General features: G+C 31.2%; 1 protein-coding gene across 5 annotated transcripts in view; it reads right to left on the bottom strand.

Annotated features, from left to right (window-relative positions):
- LOC136347158 (voltage-dependent T-type calcium channel subunit alpha-1G-like) overlaps positions 1 to 17,144 on the bottom strand; it is a 64,888-nt gene that overhangs the window by 33,444 nt on the left and 14,300 nt on the right. For 4 of the 5 annotated variants that reach the window (XM_066296900.1, XM_066296899.1, XM_066296896.1 and 1 more), the window contains exon 4: positions 13,624 to 13,665. The exons of the other annotated variant lie outside the window; for it this stretch is intronic. In XM_066296900.1, coding sequence (XP_066152997.1) covers positions 13,624 to 13,665 — 42 coding nt within the window. The remainder of the gene's footprint in view (positions 1 to 13,623; positions 13,666 to 17,144) is intronic. 5 annotated transcript variants of the gene reach the window in all.

Below are 17,144 nucleotides of genomic sequence, written 5' to 3' on the forward strand. Positions count from 1 at the left end.
CTAATTTGAAGTGAAGTGAATGAAATCAAACTACTTTGGGTTTTAAGTATGGGCTTTACATGACAAAAAATACATTAGTTGAAATCTCGATAAAAAAGCATGACAATAGGCGTATCAATGTGAAATCGTGTAAATAACCGATATGTCTACAAGATGCTCTCTGATGCATATTCAAGTACTTCTCTTATGAAAGCTTCATTATGTGATGTGCCAGAAGGGGCATGCAGTTTTCCAGTAACACAATTACCATAGAATATAAAAAATTAAAAAAACGTGCATTGATGGAGCTGGAAAGTATTATGAGAATTGTGTTTTGCTAATCACGCAGTGATCTACTGATTTGACTTAATGATCTACCTAAGAAACTAGAGGTTAATAAAAGCATTTAAAGGGGGCCTGGTGCTAGCATCCAATCTACTCTTGATGCATGTTAAACTTTACATGTATCTGTTCTAATGCATGCAAGTAAATTTGGTGCGTATTATTTATAGATATTTTTTATTAGATTGAAGTAGATAGAAAATAATTTTTTATTGATTTTATTAATTAGTGAATGCCTACGGGTGCTGGTTCGAGGCCCTGAGCAAATATATATTCTTGACTCAAGATCGTTTCATCTAGGAACTGATAGAAGCGACTAAGTATTTAAGTGATAGAAGATATCCTAGGGAAAAGAATACTGATGATCCTCTTAAGATCATTAACGACACATTGGGAGAAATTTTTCAGTGCAACAATGACGCTTTAAAATTTGTCCATCGCTAACTCACGGCATTGTTACGGCCGATAGAGGTGCCAAGATGTAAGTTTACTGCATGTATTGCTATTTTAGTCTATATTGATTATCGTGTGCAATAATTTTTGGTAATGAGTTTCCAGGCAATAATGGTCAGAAAAGACTGAATTGTACGTTACGAAATTGTAAAAGATGTTATGGTTAAAATCCTTTGCGAGTTTGAAATTGGTATGTATTTTTTTCCAAATGTTCTGTGTAAAGTTGTAATTCACCTATTCGGTTAAGCAATTTTTTTTTCCTTTCACTACACACATATACAGTGAATCAAAAGTCCCGCGAAAACTTGTTCGAAATTGAAGAAAATATTTTTCAGGAAAATACTGGAACATGTCAAATATTTTTTTATTGTGCATTTTTTCAAATAGTAGACATATATAAGAGGTTGCCCATTTAGTAAATAAATGTACTCTTTCATTTTTTTTCTTATGGAATCCCATGTATATTACGACATTTTTGAGTTCTATAAAAAATTCCGAACATATTTCATATAACATACCCACGTCTAAATTCAACAGTTTTTGAAAAAAATTACGCAAAATAGAAATAAAAAAGCAACTATTAATACTTAAAAACGAACAATATAAACTTCTATAATCTACCATATTAAATGTTCGACTTGCGCCTCGTTGCCTTTCTGATAGTGAGTAAGTCATATGTCAAATAAGAACTCTTATCATTTAAGGAGATACTTGTTGAGTGCCTTGAATACGTTTATTCTTTAAGTTTTTTAAAATTGCTTAGTTTATTTAAATACACGTTATATGTTTTAGATAACACCATGAAAAAAGTCCATAGGGATGAGGTCAAGCTATCTAGTAGGTCACACGCCACGCATTTCTCAAATATTTGAATAATTGTTGAATTTAGACGTGGGTATGTTACATGAAATATATTTAGAATTTGTCAAATAACTCAAAAACGTAATAATATACATGGGATTCCGTAATGAAAAAATGAAAAAATGAAAAAGTACATTTATCTAAGACATGGAAAAGTTTGTATACATGTCTGTTACGTTAAAGAATACACAACATAAAACGAAATTTAACGTTTTCCAGCATTTTCGTAAAAAATATTTCCTTGAATTGTGAAGGAATTTACGCGGATTTTTGGTACTCTATGTATGAGGTTTCTTGTTTGAAAAAAGGAACGAATGTGAACCCACCTCCCAACCCTCCATATGCCTCAATGTAAAAAACCCTACATGAGGTAGTAAATTCTTTCGTAGTATTAATTTGTTGTTTTCATACAAAACGACACAGTAAGGTTCTTCTTTTTTTGGAACGGCTGTGAGGGTGAAATGCGGGGGTTTCACCCATTGAAGTGAAAAGTGGATCCTCGAATACATGTATCTTTCACATAAAATTACTTCTCCATTTTCCACAATGTACCTCATCAACTTCATTTTATGCATGTGCCATTGCGGCATAGTACATTAATCATTTCAAAACTCACTACACTAAAAACACGCCACGTAGGTAACTCATTTTCCACAGCGCTTTTCCAATTAGCTTCCCCAAACGCTTGGATAATTTCCAAATAATATAATGTTGTGAACAAATTTTCTTAAAAAGAATGTATATAATAAAAATGTATATATATATATACTATTGAGTGTCACTTTTCCAACATTTCAAATTATTAGATTCCGAATTGGAGAATTTGCACGTACGTATACAAATTTTTTTTGTTTAACTTCAGTGGTGGATAAAACGTTTATTCCTTTAATTAATCATTGATGTATGTGGAAGTTAAACTTGTTGAAAGTTTGATCTATGTCGCCCAGAGTTTCTGATTAATTCGAGGATGATACTTGGTAATTAATGTTTTGCAATGTACCGAAATAAGTTAAAATCAATCATTAGCATATAAGCTGACATTGAACCCCAGTATGTTAATTTATAGCTTAATCTGGGCCAGATTTCGTGTGTACCTGACAATAAGAGCGAAATTGGGCGCCAAAATTAAACATAGGGATATTAATAGGAAAATTGTTGAACAGTATGCGTTTAGGGTGATCCACTCGAAACTGTCAACCTAATATGGTCTTCGATATAAAAAACTAACATTGAAATAGTTTTATTTAGTTTGATTTAGGTTTCCTTCTTAAAAACACTGCTCAAAAGAACATAACCTAGCCCGATACAGTCTCAATTTCCATAATTTAAACGATGTATTTAATTCATTTAAATAAACAATTTCATTTAAATTATAAGTTTAATCAAAGAAATTAGTTAATTTAAATTTTTGTTTTAATTAAATAAATTATTTAGTTTATATTTTAACATTTTTTTTATTACCTTTAATATTTAATAAGTTTAGAAATTAATTTCAATAAAAAAAAGTGACAGAAGAAAACATAACTTAAGCAGATGTAGATGTACATTTTAGGGCAGTTCTTATAGGCTGTTAGCTTATCTGTTATTATTAGTTAGTTTTTTTTATTTATTTAGATTATCATTAATAGACTGAACTTAAAAATTGTTTACCGTAAAAACAAAACCACAGCATGTATTATATTATTTTTAATAAATATATTGATGCCTCTAAAAGTTTCGAACATCACCCTGTAATTATGATAAATGGAACAGAGAGGATAACAATTCTAATAGTTATTTAACAAACAAGTCTATTGATGGCAGCAATTAATAATCGAGACTGTTTAACTGTTCGCTATGCTCACGCTTTAACAAAATCAAGATTATTAATTCGCTCATTATATTGCGATTATATTGCGCTTAATTTACATGCTATTTACAACATTTTTCTGTCGACTGTATTGCGGCAAATCAAAATATGTACATTTCTACCTTGAATTCATAAGTCACCCTACTTTTAACCATTTTAGTATGAGATTGGAAACCCCATAGGTCAAAAATTTTAACTTCTAGAAGTCGAAAATATTAATCACGTGTCAAGCATAAGTGTTGTGATTGGTCAAATGCAAGTAGTAATGTCGGCGGTCGTTCACATTTACCCAATAAAAATGCGCTCAAAGTGTATTAACGAAACCTCGTGCATGAATGGGTACCGTTGAAGAATGATTTTCTGTACATTTAATTAACTTGTTAATATGGTACTCAACTGGCGTAAAGCGATTTTAATGGATATTTCCGAAGAAAAATAAAGTACTAAGAGAAAATAAAAAGCTACGTTTACTGTGATGGTTGCTTCTTTTAGCTATATAAAAGGTTCGTTATGTATTTGGAATAACAATAATGAATTTTTAAATTAACTTCTTTTTTTTCCCATAACACTACTACAAAGTTCAGCTTTCATTTTTCAAATGTAATCTTCTACTTCTAACTTCTTTTATGGAATCTACACTTATTTACGCATACAGACATATAAAATTTTACTAGATTTCAACAAGAAAAATTTCAAGGAAAAAATTATTTTTCGTATTTTATTAAAAAAATTAAATTCAATCAGAAAAGCAAAAATACTGAATGTATTTTGTAAACATCACGTAAATAGCATTCGAGAAATTCCGATTTTTAATTTAAAAAATTAATACCAATTTTTTGTTTGGTGAAATAAGGTGGTCAGACCGACCACCTAAGTTAATGCCCTGCAATTTTTCCTTGGGAACCACTTAAAAGATCAAGTTTATAAGGATTGGCTAAATAATATAGGTGACTTGAAGGCTCATATTGTCTGTCTAATGCAAACCATCACTCAATACATGTATGTTCAGGTGAGAAGATTAGTCATGCATAGAATAGCACTGTGTTGATATAACGACGGAATACATTTTGAGCAAATACTGTGAACATTAAATAATAATTAATTCTTGTAAGCAGTAATTTGTCGTTTTGCTTTTCAGACTAATCTTTTAATTTTTGAATAAAATAAAGAAAATAATTTTTTTCCCGAAATTCTTCTCATCTAATGCCAATAAAATGTGATATATTTCTATGCCTAAATAGGTGTAGATTCCATAAAATAAGTCAGAAATAAGGGGTCACATTTTACAATCAAAAGTTGAACTGTTATGAGACAACAAAAAAGAGTTTATCAAAAAGTAATAATAAATTAGCTCTGCAATTTTTACTTGAAATATTTTTTAACAGAGAAATTATTTTAAAAGTTATTGCCTTTATCCCATATACAGGGTGTCCCATTTCAAGCTGTAATTAAAGATTACTTAAAAACGGTACGTTGAATGGAAAAAAGTTTCAAATAAAAACTGTCTGGTAAAGAAGGGGACATGTCATGAAGACAGTCACTTTCAGCCAAAATGTAATTTTAAGGTAATTTCAAGGGCAACTTTTTATTTCAAATAGCAACCAAGTATTTTTTTTAAGATCCTTGTAGATCTTTAAAAAATTACTATTTTTTATTTGAATAATTTTTTTATTAAACGTTTTACTGCGAAGTTGTCCTTGATTTTTGTCCAATTTTTGAGAGAATTGAAATTACTGCATTTTTTTCTAAAAAAGTTTTGCAATGCCTATTCTGTTTAAAACTCATAATAATCCTTCTATCTAATAAAAAAAAATTATTTCTATGAAAAACAAGTCTTGAATTTCCTCTTGTTAGAGTCTACCATATAACAAGGTCTACAGGAAATCGATATTCCTTTTTCTACAATCAATCTAATTGTTTCGTATCAAATTATTTAAAAGTTATTCTTTTCATATCAAAATTCAATAATTGAAATGGATCACTTCACTTTGGATGAAAAATTATAAATAGTTTTTATTAATAAAGAGGCTCCAATAAATGTTAATCGGACAGTAGAGTTTTATGCTGAAAGATTTTCGAACGAAATACTTCTTTGTTGGATAACTTTCAACAGTCATTAAAATTTTCAAAGAAACGAAATCATTGGAATTAAAAAAACGCAAGCGCTCTCGAAGTCTAACACATGAAGGCAATCAATTAGCAGTTCTTGTAGCTGTTGCCTTCGATCCCCATGTAAGTTGTCATCAGATTGATGCTAACTCAGGTATTTCAGATGAGTATTCAAAGAGTTTTGAAGGTGAATAAATACCATTCCTACCACAGTTCTTTATATCAGGAACTTCATGGAACTAATTTTGAAAACCGAGTCAATTTTTGTAATTGGACAAAGCAGTAATTAAATCAAAATGCAAATTTCTTCTCCAAGGTTTTGTTTTCGGACGAATCGACATTCACAAACCATGATGTTATGAATTACCATAATTTGCATTTTTGGAATGCTGTAAACCCACACTGACTTAGAGAAGTTGAATATGAAAGACCATGGTCAGTGAATGTATGGTACGATATTATTGCAGAATAATTAATTGGACCTTTAATTATTCAATGAAACTTGAATGGAGAAATGTATCGCAATTTCTTGCACAATGATCTTCCGCAATTGTTAGAAAACGTTACGATTGCAATTAGACGGGTGACGTGGTATCAGGATTACGGCTGTCCAACTTATTTTTCTAGCATGTCTCGTGTAATTCTAAATGAAATGTATCGAGTTCGATAGATCGAACGGGGAAGTTTAGTGAACTGGCCTCCTAGGTCACCAAATCTGACTTCATCAGATTTTGTTTTTTGTGATTTTTTAAAGGCCAAAGTTTATGCAGAAATACCAATTACTGCAAACCACATGAATAATAGAATTGTAATTGCGTGTTAATTTATAAACGGGGAGATGTTGCATCGAGTAAACAATTCTTTTCGAATAAGAGTTGAGAAATGTTTGGAGGAGGAGGACATTTTTTTAAACTTTTGCTTCCATAAGTTTCTCAAATCAGGATTTTAAATTAATTTGCCAAATAAAAAAAAATCATCGAAATAATTTTTTTAATGAAATACAGTGATTGTTATGAGTTTTAAATAGAATATGTATTGCAAAACTTTTATAGAAAAAAAAATGCAATAATGTTGACTGTCTTAAAAAATAGACAAAAGTCAAGAATTACTCTGCAACAAAACGTGTAATAAAAATTGTTTAAATAAAATATATTCACTTTTTGAAGATCTATAAAGATCTGTAAAATATAACTGGTTGCCATTTGAAAAAAAATTCCCCTGGAAATAACCTTAAAATAATGTTTTGGTTAAAAGTCACTCTATTCATAACATGTTCCTCTTCTTACCGGACAACTTTTATTTGAAACGTTTTTTCATATAACGTACCGTTTTTGAGTAATCTGCAATCATAGCTTTAAATGGGATATTTTGTATATGGTGGACCCCGTATGTAAGATAGGTACAGTCTGTCTTGTTTAAGAGAGGGATTTAGATTTTGTTTTATTTTGCGGAATATTATGTTTGCGATATTTCCAGAAGTCTAAGAAGTGCTGCTTATGTAATGTGAGAAAGCGAATCCCTAACAAGTAAAGTCAATTTAAAGTTCGTGAGATAGCTGTGTTGCTAAGAGTTTTGGATGTGCTACATTTTTCTCTCTTAGTTTCTAAACTTGTTTCCATTTCAGTATAAGTTTTAGTAATATGACTAGGAAATATACGTTGTATACGCTTTTTACAATAAAAACGTAGAACATCCAGAAATTTCTACCATCTCAACTGAATTAGCTCATGATATTTGTTTCTTTTTCTGCAGTATCCACGTTAATTGATACTCGTAGTTCCATGGTTGGTACGGCCCCAGTATGGTGAATGATGGGCCAGAAATTCTCCGTTTTCTCTCTATGGCCAGTTCGGTACTGGCCAAAAGGAGAAAAAGAAGGATCTCTAACTCTTATAGCGGTTTCCTTGCGGTTGTCTTAATGCTAATAGTTTTTCAAAACAGCCAAGACTTCTGCTGCTAAATTATATTTTATAAAAGAGTGCACAGACCGATCCTGATTATTATGGATGAAACATCACGATTTTTAATATTTTTAGTTTGTCAGTTGGACTGGAATATTCTCCCAAAAACCAAGAGAAAGATAAGGAAAAAAAATGTGCAATTCTGACAAATATTATACAGGGTAAATAAATTTTCTTGATTTAAACTAGCGCTGAAATCTTATTGAAATGGTTAGGTGAATAACTTTATATACCCCGTGAATATAAGGTAAGATGTTTGGACTGCAACATGGAAACCCCTTAATAAACACGAATATAAATACAAATAAGTATTGAAGAAGGTATAGGATAATTAGAGATAGCTCTCAAATGGGGTGTCTAATGATTAACAAGTAGAGTGTGTGTTCTAAAGCAGATCGAAAAACCTTCTATTAATGATATTTACTCTAAATCATTCCTATTAATGTAAAAAATGTAAAATAGCCAATTAGTATATTGTTGCAGATGGAAATTAAAAATTATTTTGAAAATATGATTCGGCATAAAGCAAATCAGCTACAATAAAACTTTAGATATTAGTATTGAAACGCTCTAATACTATAAATTTTTAACGCCAAGTTTCCTATTAAAAACAATTATACAATTTAATTTAGATTACCTCCCTTGGAAAGTAATTGTAGTGGGTTACTTACTAGTGGTGCACTAGTGAGTCTCGATAGTCAAGAAGTTGGGTTCTGAGAAATATGTATATGTACATATTTATTGGGTCAAAAATTGGGATAATTGTATTTTGCGGTACCTAGTTGGTTCATTAATGATGTTTAGCATTAAATCTGTTATAAAATTATTTGATTAACAAATTATTCCGAAAAATACATAAACAGTTTTTAAAATTAAAATAAATTAAAAAAAAATTAAAATTCAGTGACCAATTTAGCATTAAATAATCAAAATTTACTGACGCTCATTTGGTTTTTAAAGTACCAAAAAAAACCATTTGGTTCCCCATATAAGAACTATGGAATATCAGTTATCAATATGCGTAGCAGTTCTTTCTATAACTCTTATATTTAATTTATTATTCTAATGTTATTTTATATCACTGTTTACATTTTGATGGTATATTTAATAGATTTTAACACCGTCTCACTTTTTATGTACATTTCCTTAACATGCAGTTTCATGCAATATTGCTATAATTGTACATGCTTAACAGTATATAGAATAAAGGCAAGTAGACATATAGAATCAATAGCTGGGGTGATTAATAATGAAGTCGTCTTTTTTTTTGTAGTTTCAAGTTCAATTTAAGTCAGAATGTTTATAGAAAAGCGGAGTCCCAATTTCCCATACAATTTTTATCTGAATAAATATTTTAATACAATTTTCGGACTAGCAAATTAGTTAAATTAATTAGAACTTTTTCTGATATTGGGGATCTTACCTGTGTGTCCACCACTCGAACTATTTTAGAGACTACTCGAATTACAAAACGAGTTAATTAGCTAAACATAAAAAAGTAATTGCAAATTGTGAAATAAAATTGGAAAAGATTCCTGAATCAATAGCAGGAAGTGCAAAATTTATACCTCAGTTTCGCATGAAACTCGGGCGAAGATTCGCATTAATGGGACATTATCATGTCTCAATCGTAAAAAACATGAAGTTTTCCGGATATTGGTTGAATATCGCAAACCAGATGCTTGGGGCTCCGCCTGAAGGCTTAAGATAACGAAACATAGATCTGAGAAAATTAGAATTATATTATATTGTAATTACTTAGACTTTTACGAAAACGGTCATATTTTCTAGCCTTATTTCTTCGAAAAGTAATTTGAAAAGTACATCTGAAGTACATCTAAATCATTTATGAAGATATTATGAAAGAGATCATGAATTTAATTATAGCTGAACCTTCAGTTTCTGACAGCTGATCATTAATAGAACTTCAAGAAGACGTTGAAATCCTGAGGAACTTCCTTGGTACACTCCTCTGTTAACGGTTAATAAATAGATTTTTGGGGATAAATAATGATGACTCCTTATTTAGACTTTCTATTATATATATTTTTATTCTTTGAATATTTTTGAAATTTCGCTGCGAAAATATGATTCATAATAACTGAAAGTCTTGTGCCACTTATCACAACTCTTTTCAAATAGAAAATATTTATAAAAATAATTTCAAAGCAAATGTCAACAAATTTATTCAATTTCCTTTGCTTTCTAAGCAGGCAGTGCAGCTCAATGCAAAGCCAATATTGGTGTTTATGAATACTCAATATATGTATGTATATTCATATGTAGGTAAGATGATATGTGACCTTCGTGAAGTATATCAATATATAGTTGGCTAAATCAGAAAACGCATTTATATTTCTGTAATTTTATTTATACAAGGTGTTTTAAAGTTGAAGTGATAAAGTCCTTGGAGAGGTTCCGCTTAGTAAAATACAGAAGTTCATATGAACAGGGATTCGAAAATGCTTGGTTTTCAAGATGCAAGGTGGTTTTGTAATTAAATTTTTATTAATAACTCAACAACGCTTTTTGCAGAAAAAATATCACCTTCTAGTTTTTATGCCGTGTTCATATAATACATATTTAGATCAAGGCGAATGCGAGAATTTGGTACATTGCGTATAATTAGGCTTGAGGTTACTCCTAGAAGAATTGCCCAAACTGTGTCTGCTAAGGATGATATTTTCGAAAGAGTGGCGAATACTCCATTCGCTAGAACTCGAGAAATAGCCAATGCTTTGGAATTTGGGTACAATTTAGTCTGGAAAATTTTGGATGAGCAGCTGCATCCCTACCATTTGCAACAAGTACATGTGCTGATTCCAGCTTATTATCCACGCCACTTTTTTCTACCAGTAATACCTGTGTAGGCTTACAAATCCACAGTTTAGACGAAACATTTTATTTTTCTATGAATTGCTGTTTATTAAAAATTTATATTTTAACACCCATAATTATCATGTTTCACATAAAAAAAGCCGCATACAATGCATATCACAAGCCACCAGCAGCGTTTTCATCTAAATGTCTAGGCAGGAATTGTAACTGATGAATTGATGGGCTCTTTTGTGTTAACACTGCACTTAAATGAAAATGACTACTTACGTTTTTTACACAATACTATTCCAGGACTTCTAAAAGAAGTTCCACTGAATGTAAAGAGTAAAAGGATATTTCAGCATGATGGCTTCGACTTAGTATTTTTACCGAGAAGTAAGAAATCATTGAAACCATTTGAACGAAGTGTACCCTGGACGGTAGATGGATAAAGGAGCACCCGTTACATGGCCTCGCTCTCCAGATTTTACATTTCTAGATTTCTTTTGGGAGTTGAAGTTACCTAAAAAACTTTGCACAATACCTGTGGAAACACTGGAACAATTACACCAAAGAATTTTCGATTCTTGCCGAGCTATCCAGAACATTCCAGAAATTTTCGAATGCGTACGTTAAAGTATAGTGAGATGGTGTAATGCCTGCATCGACGCAGGAGAGTCTTAGTTTTCATATTTGTTCCAATTTTGTTATCACTAATTATAAAAAAAAATGTATTTTTGTGAGTTTATCTAGATATTACATGAAAACTGCAAAAAACTAGATGGTGATAATTTTTCTGCAAAAAAAAACAACAGACTTGCCCGTTAGGTATACCTCTGAAAATTGTGGATAAAATTTAATAGGTCCAATAAATGCCTGATAATTGTTTTAATAAACTGTTAAAATTTTATTAAAATTGGCTAAAGCGTTTTTAAGTTATTAATAAAAAAACTCTATTTTTTAAAAAACTTAAAATCTTCTATCATAAAAACCAAGCATTTTCGAACCTATGTTTTTATGAACTTTTTGCATATTTTGCTAAGTGGAATCTTCCCTAGACTTTTCTTACTTTAACTCTGAAATGCCTTGTATATTGATGTGAGATAAAGTAGGTACATTTGTCCAGTAGAAAATTGACCACGGTAAAAATAATTTTTAACGTGTTATGTCCAATATTTTTCTTATGAACTTATTTGTCTTAAAGTAACTAGCATAATGGGGTTGATCTGCTTCACTTTAATCAGAAAAGGAGAGGTGGGGGTATCTATTTTCGTACAATCGTTTTGAAAGCACTAAACTTCAAAAATGAACCAAAAAATACTTTTGACTCGGTTATAATGACGACATATACAGGATGTGTCAGAACTATGGAATTAAACTTTTAGGGATTAGTCAGTATAACCATAGAAGACATCTAAGTATAAAAACACGTGGCCGCAAATATCTTCCGTAGGTGCTACGGCCTTATGATACTTCAAGACAGTTATGTGCGGGTTACACACTATGATTTTGATCACATATCCGACAGCGACGCCGTTTCAACACGAAGAGAAGAAAAAAAAGGGAAGAATTACTTCGATTATCCCTTAGGTACTAAACCCGAGTAATTCCAACCAGGGGCGTACCACCACCAAAAGCCCTTACGGGCTATGGCCGTGCCGGATACCATAAATCGCGGCCATCTGGCGAATATCTCTATACTAGTCGCTTTTCTGGAAATATTTCAGGCCCACCGAAATGTAAATCGTGGCAATAGTTCCGACCGAGAAAGCTTCCTTTGATTAGTAGCATATTCCCCAGTCAAAAAGCACCCTTGGTTGTGGCTTGATGGGCCATGTGGTTTGGCACCCGGATGGTACTCTTAGAACAAGTATTGCAGTACATGGGCGTAGCTTAAGAGATAAAATACAAATAACTAACAACTAACAAAATTAACAACAACAAAAAAACCAATAACTTAAAGTCCTTCACAGACATTATAAGATCGTAGCGCCTTAGGGAAACATTTGCGGATACGCGCTCCTACACTCAGATGTGTTTTATTTTTGCACTGAAGAATTCCAAGAAGTTTGATCCCATATTTTTGAAAAACCCTATATTTTTTAATTTTATGTGTTTTTTAAAGAATAAAATTGACAAAATTTGCAAACTGGCACACCATAGAGATAATTCATGATGCAACCGAAACAAGCTTATTTGCTATTAAAATACAGGGTTATAAACCTTTAGTTTTTTATTTGTTTTCAGTCAGTGATACTGGAAATCTACAGATAGAAGTAATTTGCTGTCATGGAAAAAAACGGAGTTCAATCAGCAATCGAGTGAGGTAAACATACTTTTTAACGTGCTGTATCCAATATTTTCCCTACGAACTCGTTTGTCATAAGTTAATCTGACAACTAGGACCGAACACATTAAGTTCGCTCGTTTCACTTTAATCAGTGGTGGAGCAGAGGGGGGGGGGGGCATTGATTTCCTGGCGTCCGTTCTGAAATTACGAGACTTCAAGAACTACATAAAAAATACTTTTAACTTGACTATTTAGTTTAACGATAGTTTAGTTCAAAATTACGATCATCGAAAATACGCTCTCCATCTAAAAATCCCTATTACGAACCTAACTCCAATATTTTATAAGAAAGTTCACCATTCACCTGAAGCTCTATGCCAATAAATCGTCATATTTTCAAGCTATCGATTTTGTCACAACCGGGTTTGTCGCCGTCATACTCGATATTCTCTTTTCAAACCGAGTAGAATATAAATTTATTGTTTCCCTTATCACCTCTAAGAAATACGTATTGCTTTGGATAATTCAGGAACGTCTTCGAGTCACGTCTCCAGATTTGAATTTTCAAATCTATGCTGACTTTAGATGGTCTATTAAACTTTTATGAAATGACATTTTCCTGACGCTTTCATCCGGTATTATGATTTATTCTGGCAGAGCCCTGATATTGAATCTTTAGCAAAAAGGAGTAACATGTGGCACAAGTACTATGAGATGGTGAACAGCTACTTCATTAAGAATTTCTGCATCCGTTTTGATGAGTTGAGTTTTAATAAGTTTTTTTAAAAGGCTTTCTTTCACGACTCTTGGAGTCTGTCTTTAGTGAGGCTTAATATTAAGGAGCTGTAGAATATAAGAAAAAATTTTCGTATAGCAGAGATGAAATAAGAGAGAGGACAGAAATGAAAGATGTGGGTTAGACACGAACACAAATAGCAATAAGCCTGCTGTTAAGATCTTACGTTAAGGGAACGCGCATAATGTACTGTTCCGGTAACAAATCCCTGGAACAAATTAAAGCCACAACATTCAGAGATTTGCAGAATATATGAGACAACTGGTACAATAAACATTAGGTTCAATAAGCCAATAATAAAATAAACAAAGAAATATTCGGAGTGTTCTTTTAGTTAGGAGTAATTTTAGGAATCTGTATAGTATAAAATTACTTCCGAGTAACAGAAATAAAGTTTGAGAAAATGCGGAAATACGGTTGGGGCACTAACAATAGCGATGACCCTACTGCTGTTGAGACCTTAAGGGAATAGGCAAAATGTGCGTTTCCGGAACTCCGGTAACGAATTTCTGGAACAAATTATTGCGAATTGTATTTAAGAGATTAAATTTTCCCGATTAAAAACCAAATAAGCCTAGAATTAATCAATGTTATTGAGTTAAAATCTGCTTTGAGCAAATTTTGTCCTGTTTAAAACAGTGATTCAGGCAAATTACAATATCTCGCATCATCTACGGGGCCGATAATACTCAAATAATAATATTAAATACAATTCGACTTTAAGAGAAAAATGCTCGTAACACACATCTTAACTTGAATTACTGTTGCAGTTTTTTTGCTTGCTGGAAAAGGGATAAAATCCACGTAACATATCTGGACTTAACCAAATCAGTATAATTAAAAAACCTAGATGTTTTTATTTAAGGGGGATTGGTGATCTTGATCAGTTTTAAATGAACTAGGAAAACGAAATAACAAAGATCACCATCTTGCCTGCAGTAACAATTTTCGATTATTAAACTACCTGATTTAGAACTTATTTCGAATTTGATCTGCGCTGAACCTGAGTGGATTTTCTATATCCCAATATTAATAAAATTCTTTCATTTATTCACAATTACTTACAAATGCAATGGAAAATTGATTCATTGGCATTTTTGTTAAATATTATAAATTATTTAATAAAAGTACTAATCTGCTGTGCACCACATTTTTAGAGGTAACCAATTATTTTCTAGAAAATAGAAATTGTAAACGAACTGAAGAAAAAGGATTGTGATGGAGAATTGCATGTACTGGGCTTTAAAATAAATACAATTGTGTATATCGGGATAATAGAAAATCCTCACCATTCAGGGAAGATCACAGGCAAGTTCCACAAAAAATCAATATTTCAAAAGACATTTTATGAAATGAAATTCTTGGACGAGTCTATCTGGATTGCTATAATACAATAATATTGTATGGATATTCATTTGAGATTCTGTTCGACTGCAAATAGAGGAAATTTCTGCCACGAAATTGAACGAATTTCATTTTAAGACTAAGCTTTGTCCCTTGTTATTGATAAAATGCATACAGGGTAGAACAGCCAAATGGAATAAATTCAATATCTGCATATTTCGACATATGTGGAAAAATTACCAAAACACGTAAATTTTAGATTCTGAAATTACATCCTGCAACATGAAAATTTCATTCCTAAATTCAACCTCCTTTGCGTGACAATTGCAAGAGCCAAATTTTTAAATTGGAAGTACGAGTTTGTAATATCTCATTTGAACGCTCTTTTCATTCTCTATTCAAAACTACTATGGATTTACACTTGTTTGCACAAAAAAAAATAGAAAAAAAAAACAGATTCATGTATTTCAACACATTCTCTACAACAATCTAAAAACTTTACTAATTATACCTTGGGACATAGCCGGAAGATTTTTAAATTTTGCTTGAAATGGAGAAGCAACTTTGGCCTGTAATCATATTTCATTTCCATAACCAATCATTTGTAAAATTGTTATTTTATACATTTTGATTAAATAAACTATATTTCTAAATTGCAAAACACTGACAACTCGACATGTCCAATAAAACTATCAAAAAGTGTTTTCTCGATACTGTAGAAAAAAGTCAGTATAAATCGAAAACCGAAATCTACTAAAACGTTATTTTGTTTTTTTTTTCGTTTTATTGTTTGTTTAGTTTTAAATTTTTTCAAGAATTTCAGGGGATCAGGACATGCATTTTAAACATCTGATGGTACACTGAAATTGATGTGTTTTATTATTTTTTTACATTATCAATAACGAAATGGTATTAGTTGTTAAGTTTTTAATTTGTTGTAGAGCAAGCAGTGAATTACATGATTTTCTTTTCAGTTAACTTCTGCTATACAGTTTAAGACCATAACAATTTGAGTAGGTAATGAAAAGTTGTTTCAAATGAGATATAACAAATCTAAATTTCCAATTTAAAAACTTGAGGGTTGCAGCAATTGTCACGTAAAGGAGGTTAAATTTAGATATTAAATGTTTACATTACTGGATGTATTTTCAAGATATAGAATTAACACGTTTCGGTATTTCCTCATCCATGTCGAAATTAACATATATTGAATTTATTCGATTTGGCGGTTTCACCCTGTATGTGTGGGTAGTATTGACGAGTTGGGACAATAAAACAACTAACTAAAACTTTTCGCTGACGATTCGTTTAAATGAACATAATCCAACTAACCTGAAATAACCTAAAGAGATTCAAGTGTATTTAACCGAAACGTGGGTGGAAAGTTTTAATTACTATTTGTTTTGTTTTATTGTCCCAACTCGCCAATACTACCTATAGAGTTATCATATTCTGGGTCGTAATCGGGTTGCAAACTTGCGTTCTCGTCGTTTTCCGACAATAAATTTTAAACGGTGCAAAATAGATTATTTTACCTTTATACCTGAAATGCATAAATTAAAACAATAATTGTGAACAGTGTCAAAATATACACATTTTCTAAAATTTAATGCTTCTTTTAGGTATTTTTGCGAGTTTCTTTGGTTTAATTAGAAAATTAACATAAGCAATATAATTGGTATATTAAAAAAATATATATAAAACTTTTGCTAGATAAAATTATAACGGAACCGACCCTAACATGGTCTTAAAAGAATTTTAACACGTTAAAATGTTACGCATTAACAGATGTTTGTATATTTACACGTAATATATTATCTGCGACTAATGTTTAACGTACCAGTTTCCGTGCAAATTAATAGTGCTAGATGTTTAAAATATATGGAAATTAAATAGCACATTGTTAAACAATGTGTACACATATAATGAATGACTTCCGATATTAAGCTATAGATGATGTGTTGGAGGAAATATTACATTTCCGTGATAGCAATTAAGACATAATTAACGCTTAAGTGTTAATTTTCTCCATACACCAGTCAGCAAAATATATAATATGAAGTATTGATTATATTACTCATATCAATGGATTACTTTTAACATGCAAATTATATAATATCTCTACTAAAAATAGTAATTTTCTAGTATGTTAAAAAAGCGCGAGCTTCTAAAGCCGCAGGATTCACTGATGTAAAAGCATTAATAATAGAGCATTTCTTGTCCAGTCACCGAAAATAATATTGCAAACAATAGTACCGTTTCGTAATTAAAATCATCAACGTAAAAACATCCCACGTCACGTTACAAATGATGGTCTGACGTGCCTAAATCGCCAGTCTAAAT

The sequence above is a fragment of the Euwallacea fornicatus genome, chromosome 27 (assembly GCF_040115645.1).
Source record: "Euwallacea fornicatus isolate EFF26 chromosome 27, ASM4011564v1, whole genome shotgun sequence".
NCBI lineage: Eukaryota > Metazoa > Arthropoda > Insecta > Coleoptera > Curculionidae > Euwallacea > Euwallacea fornicatus.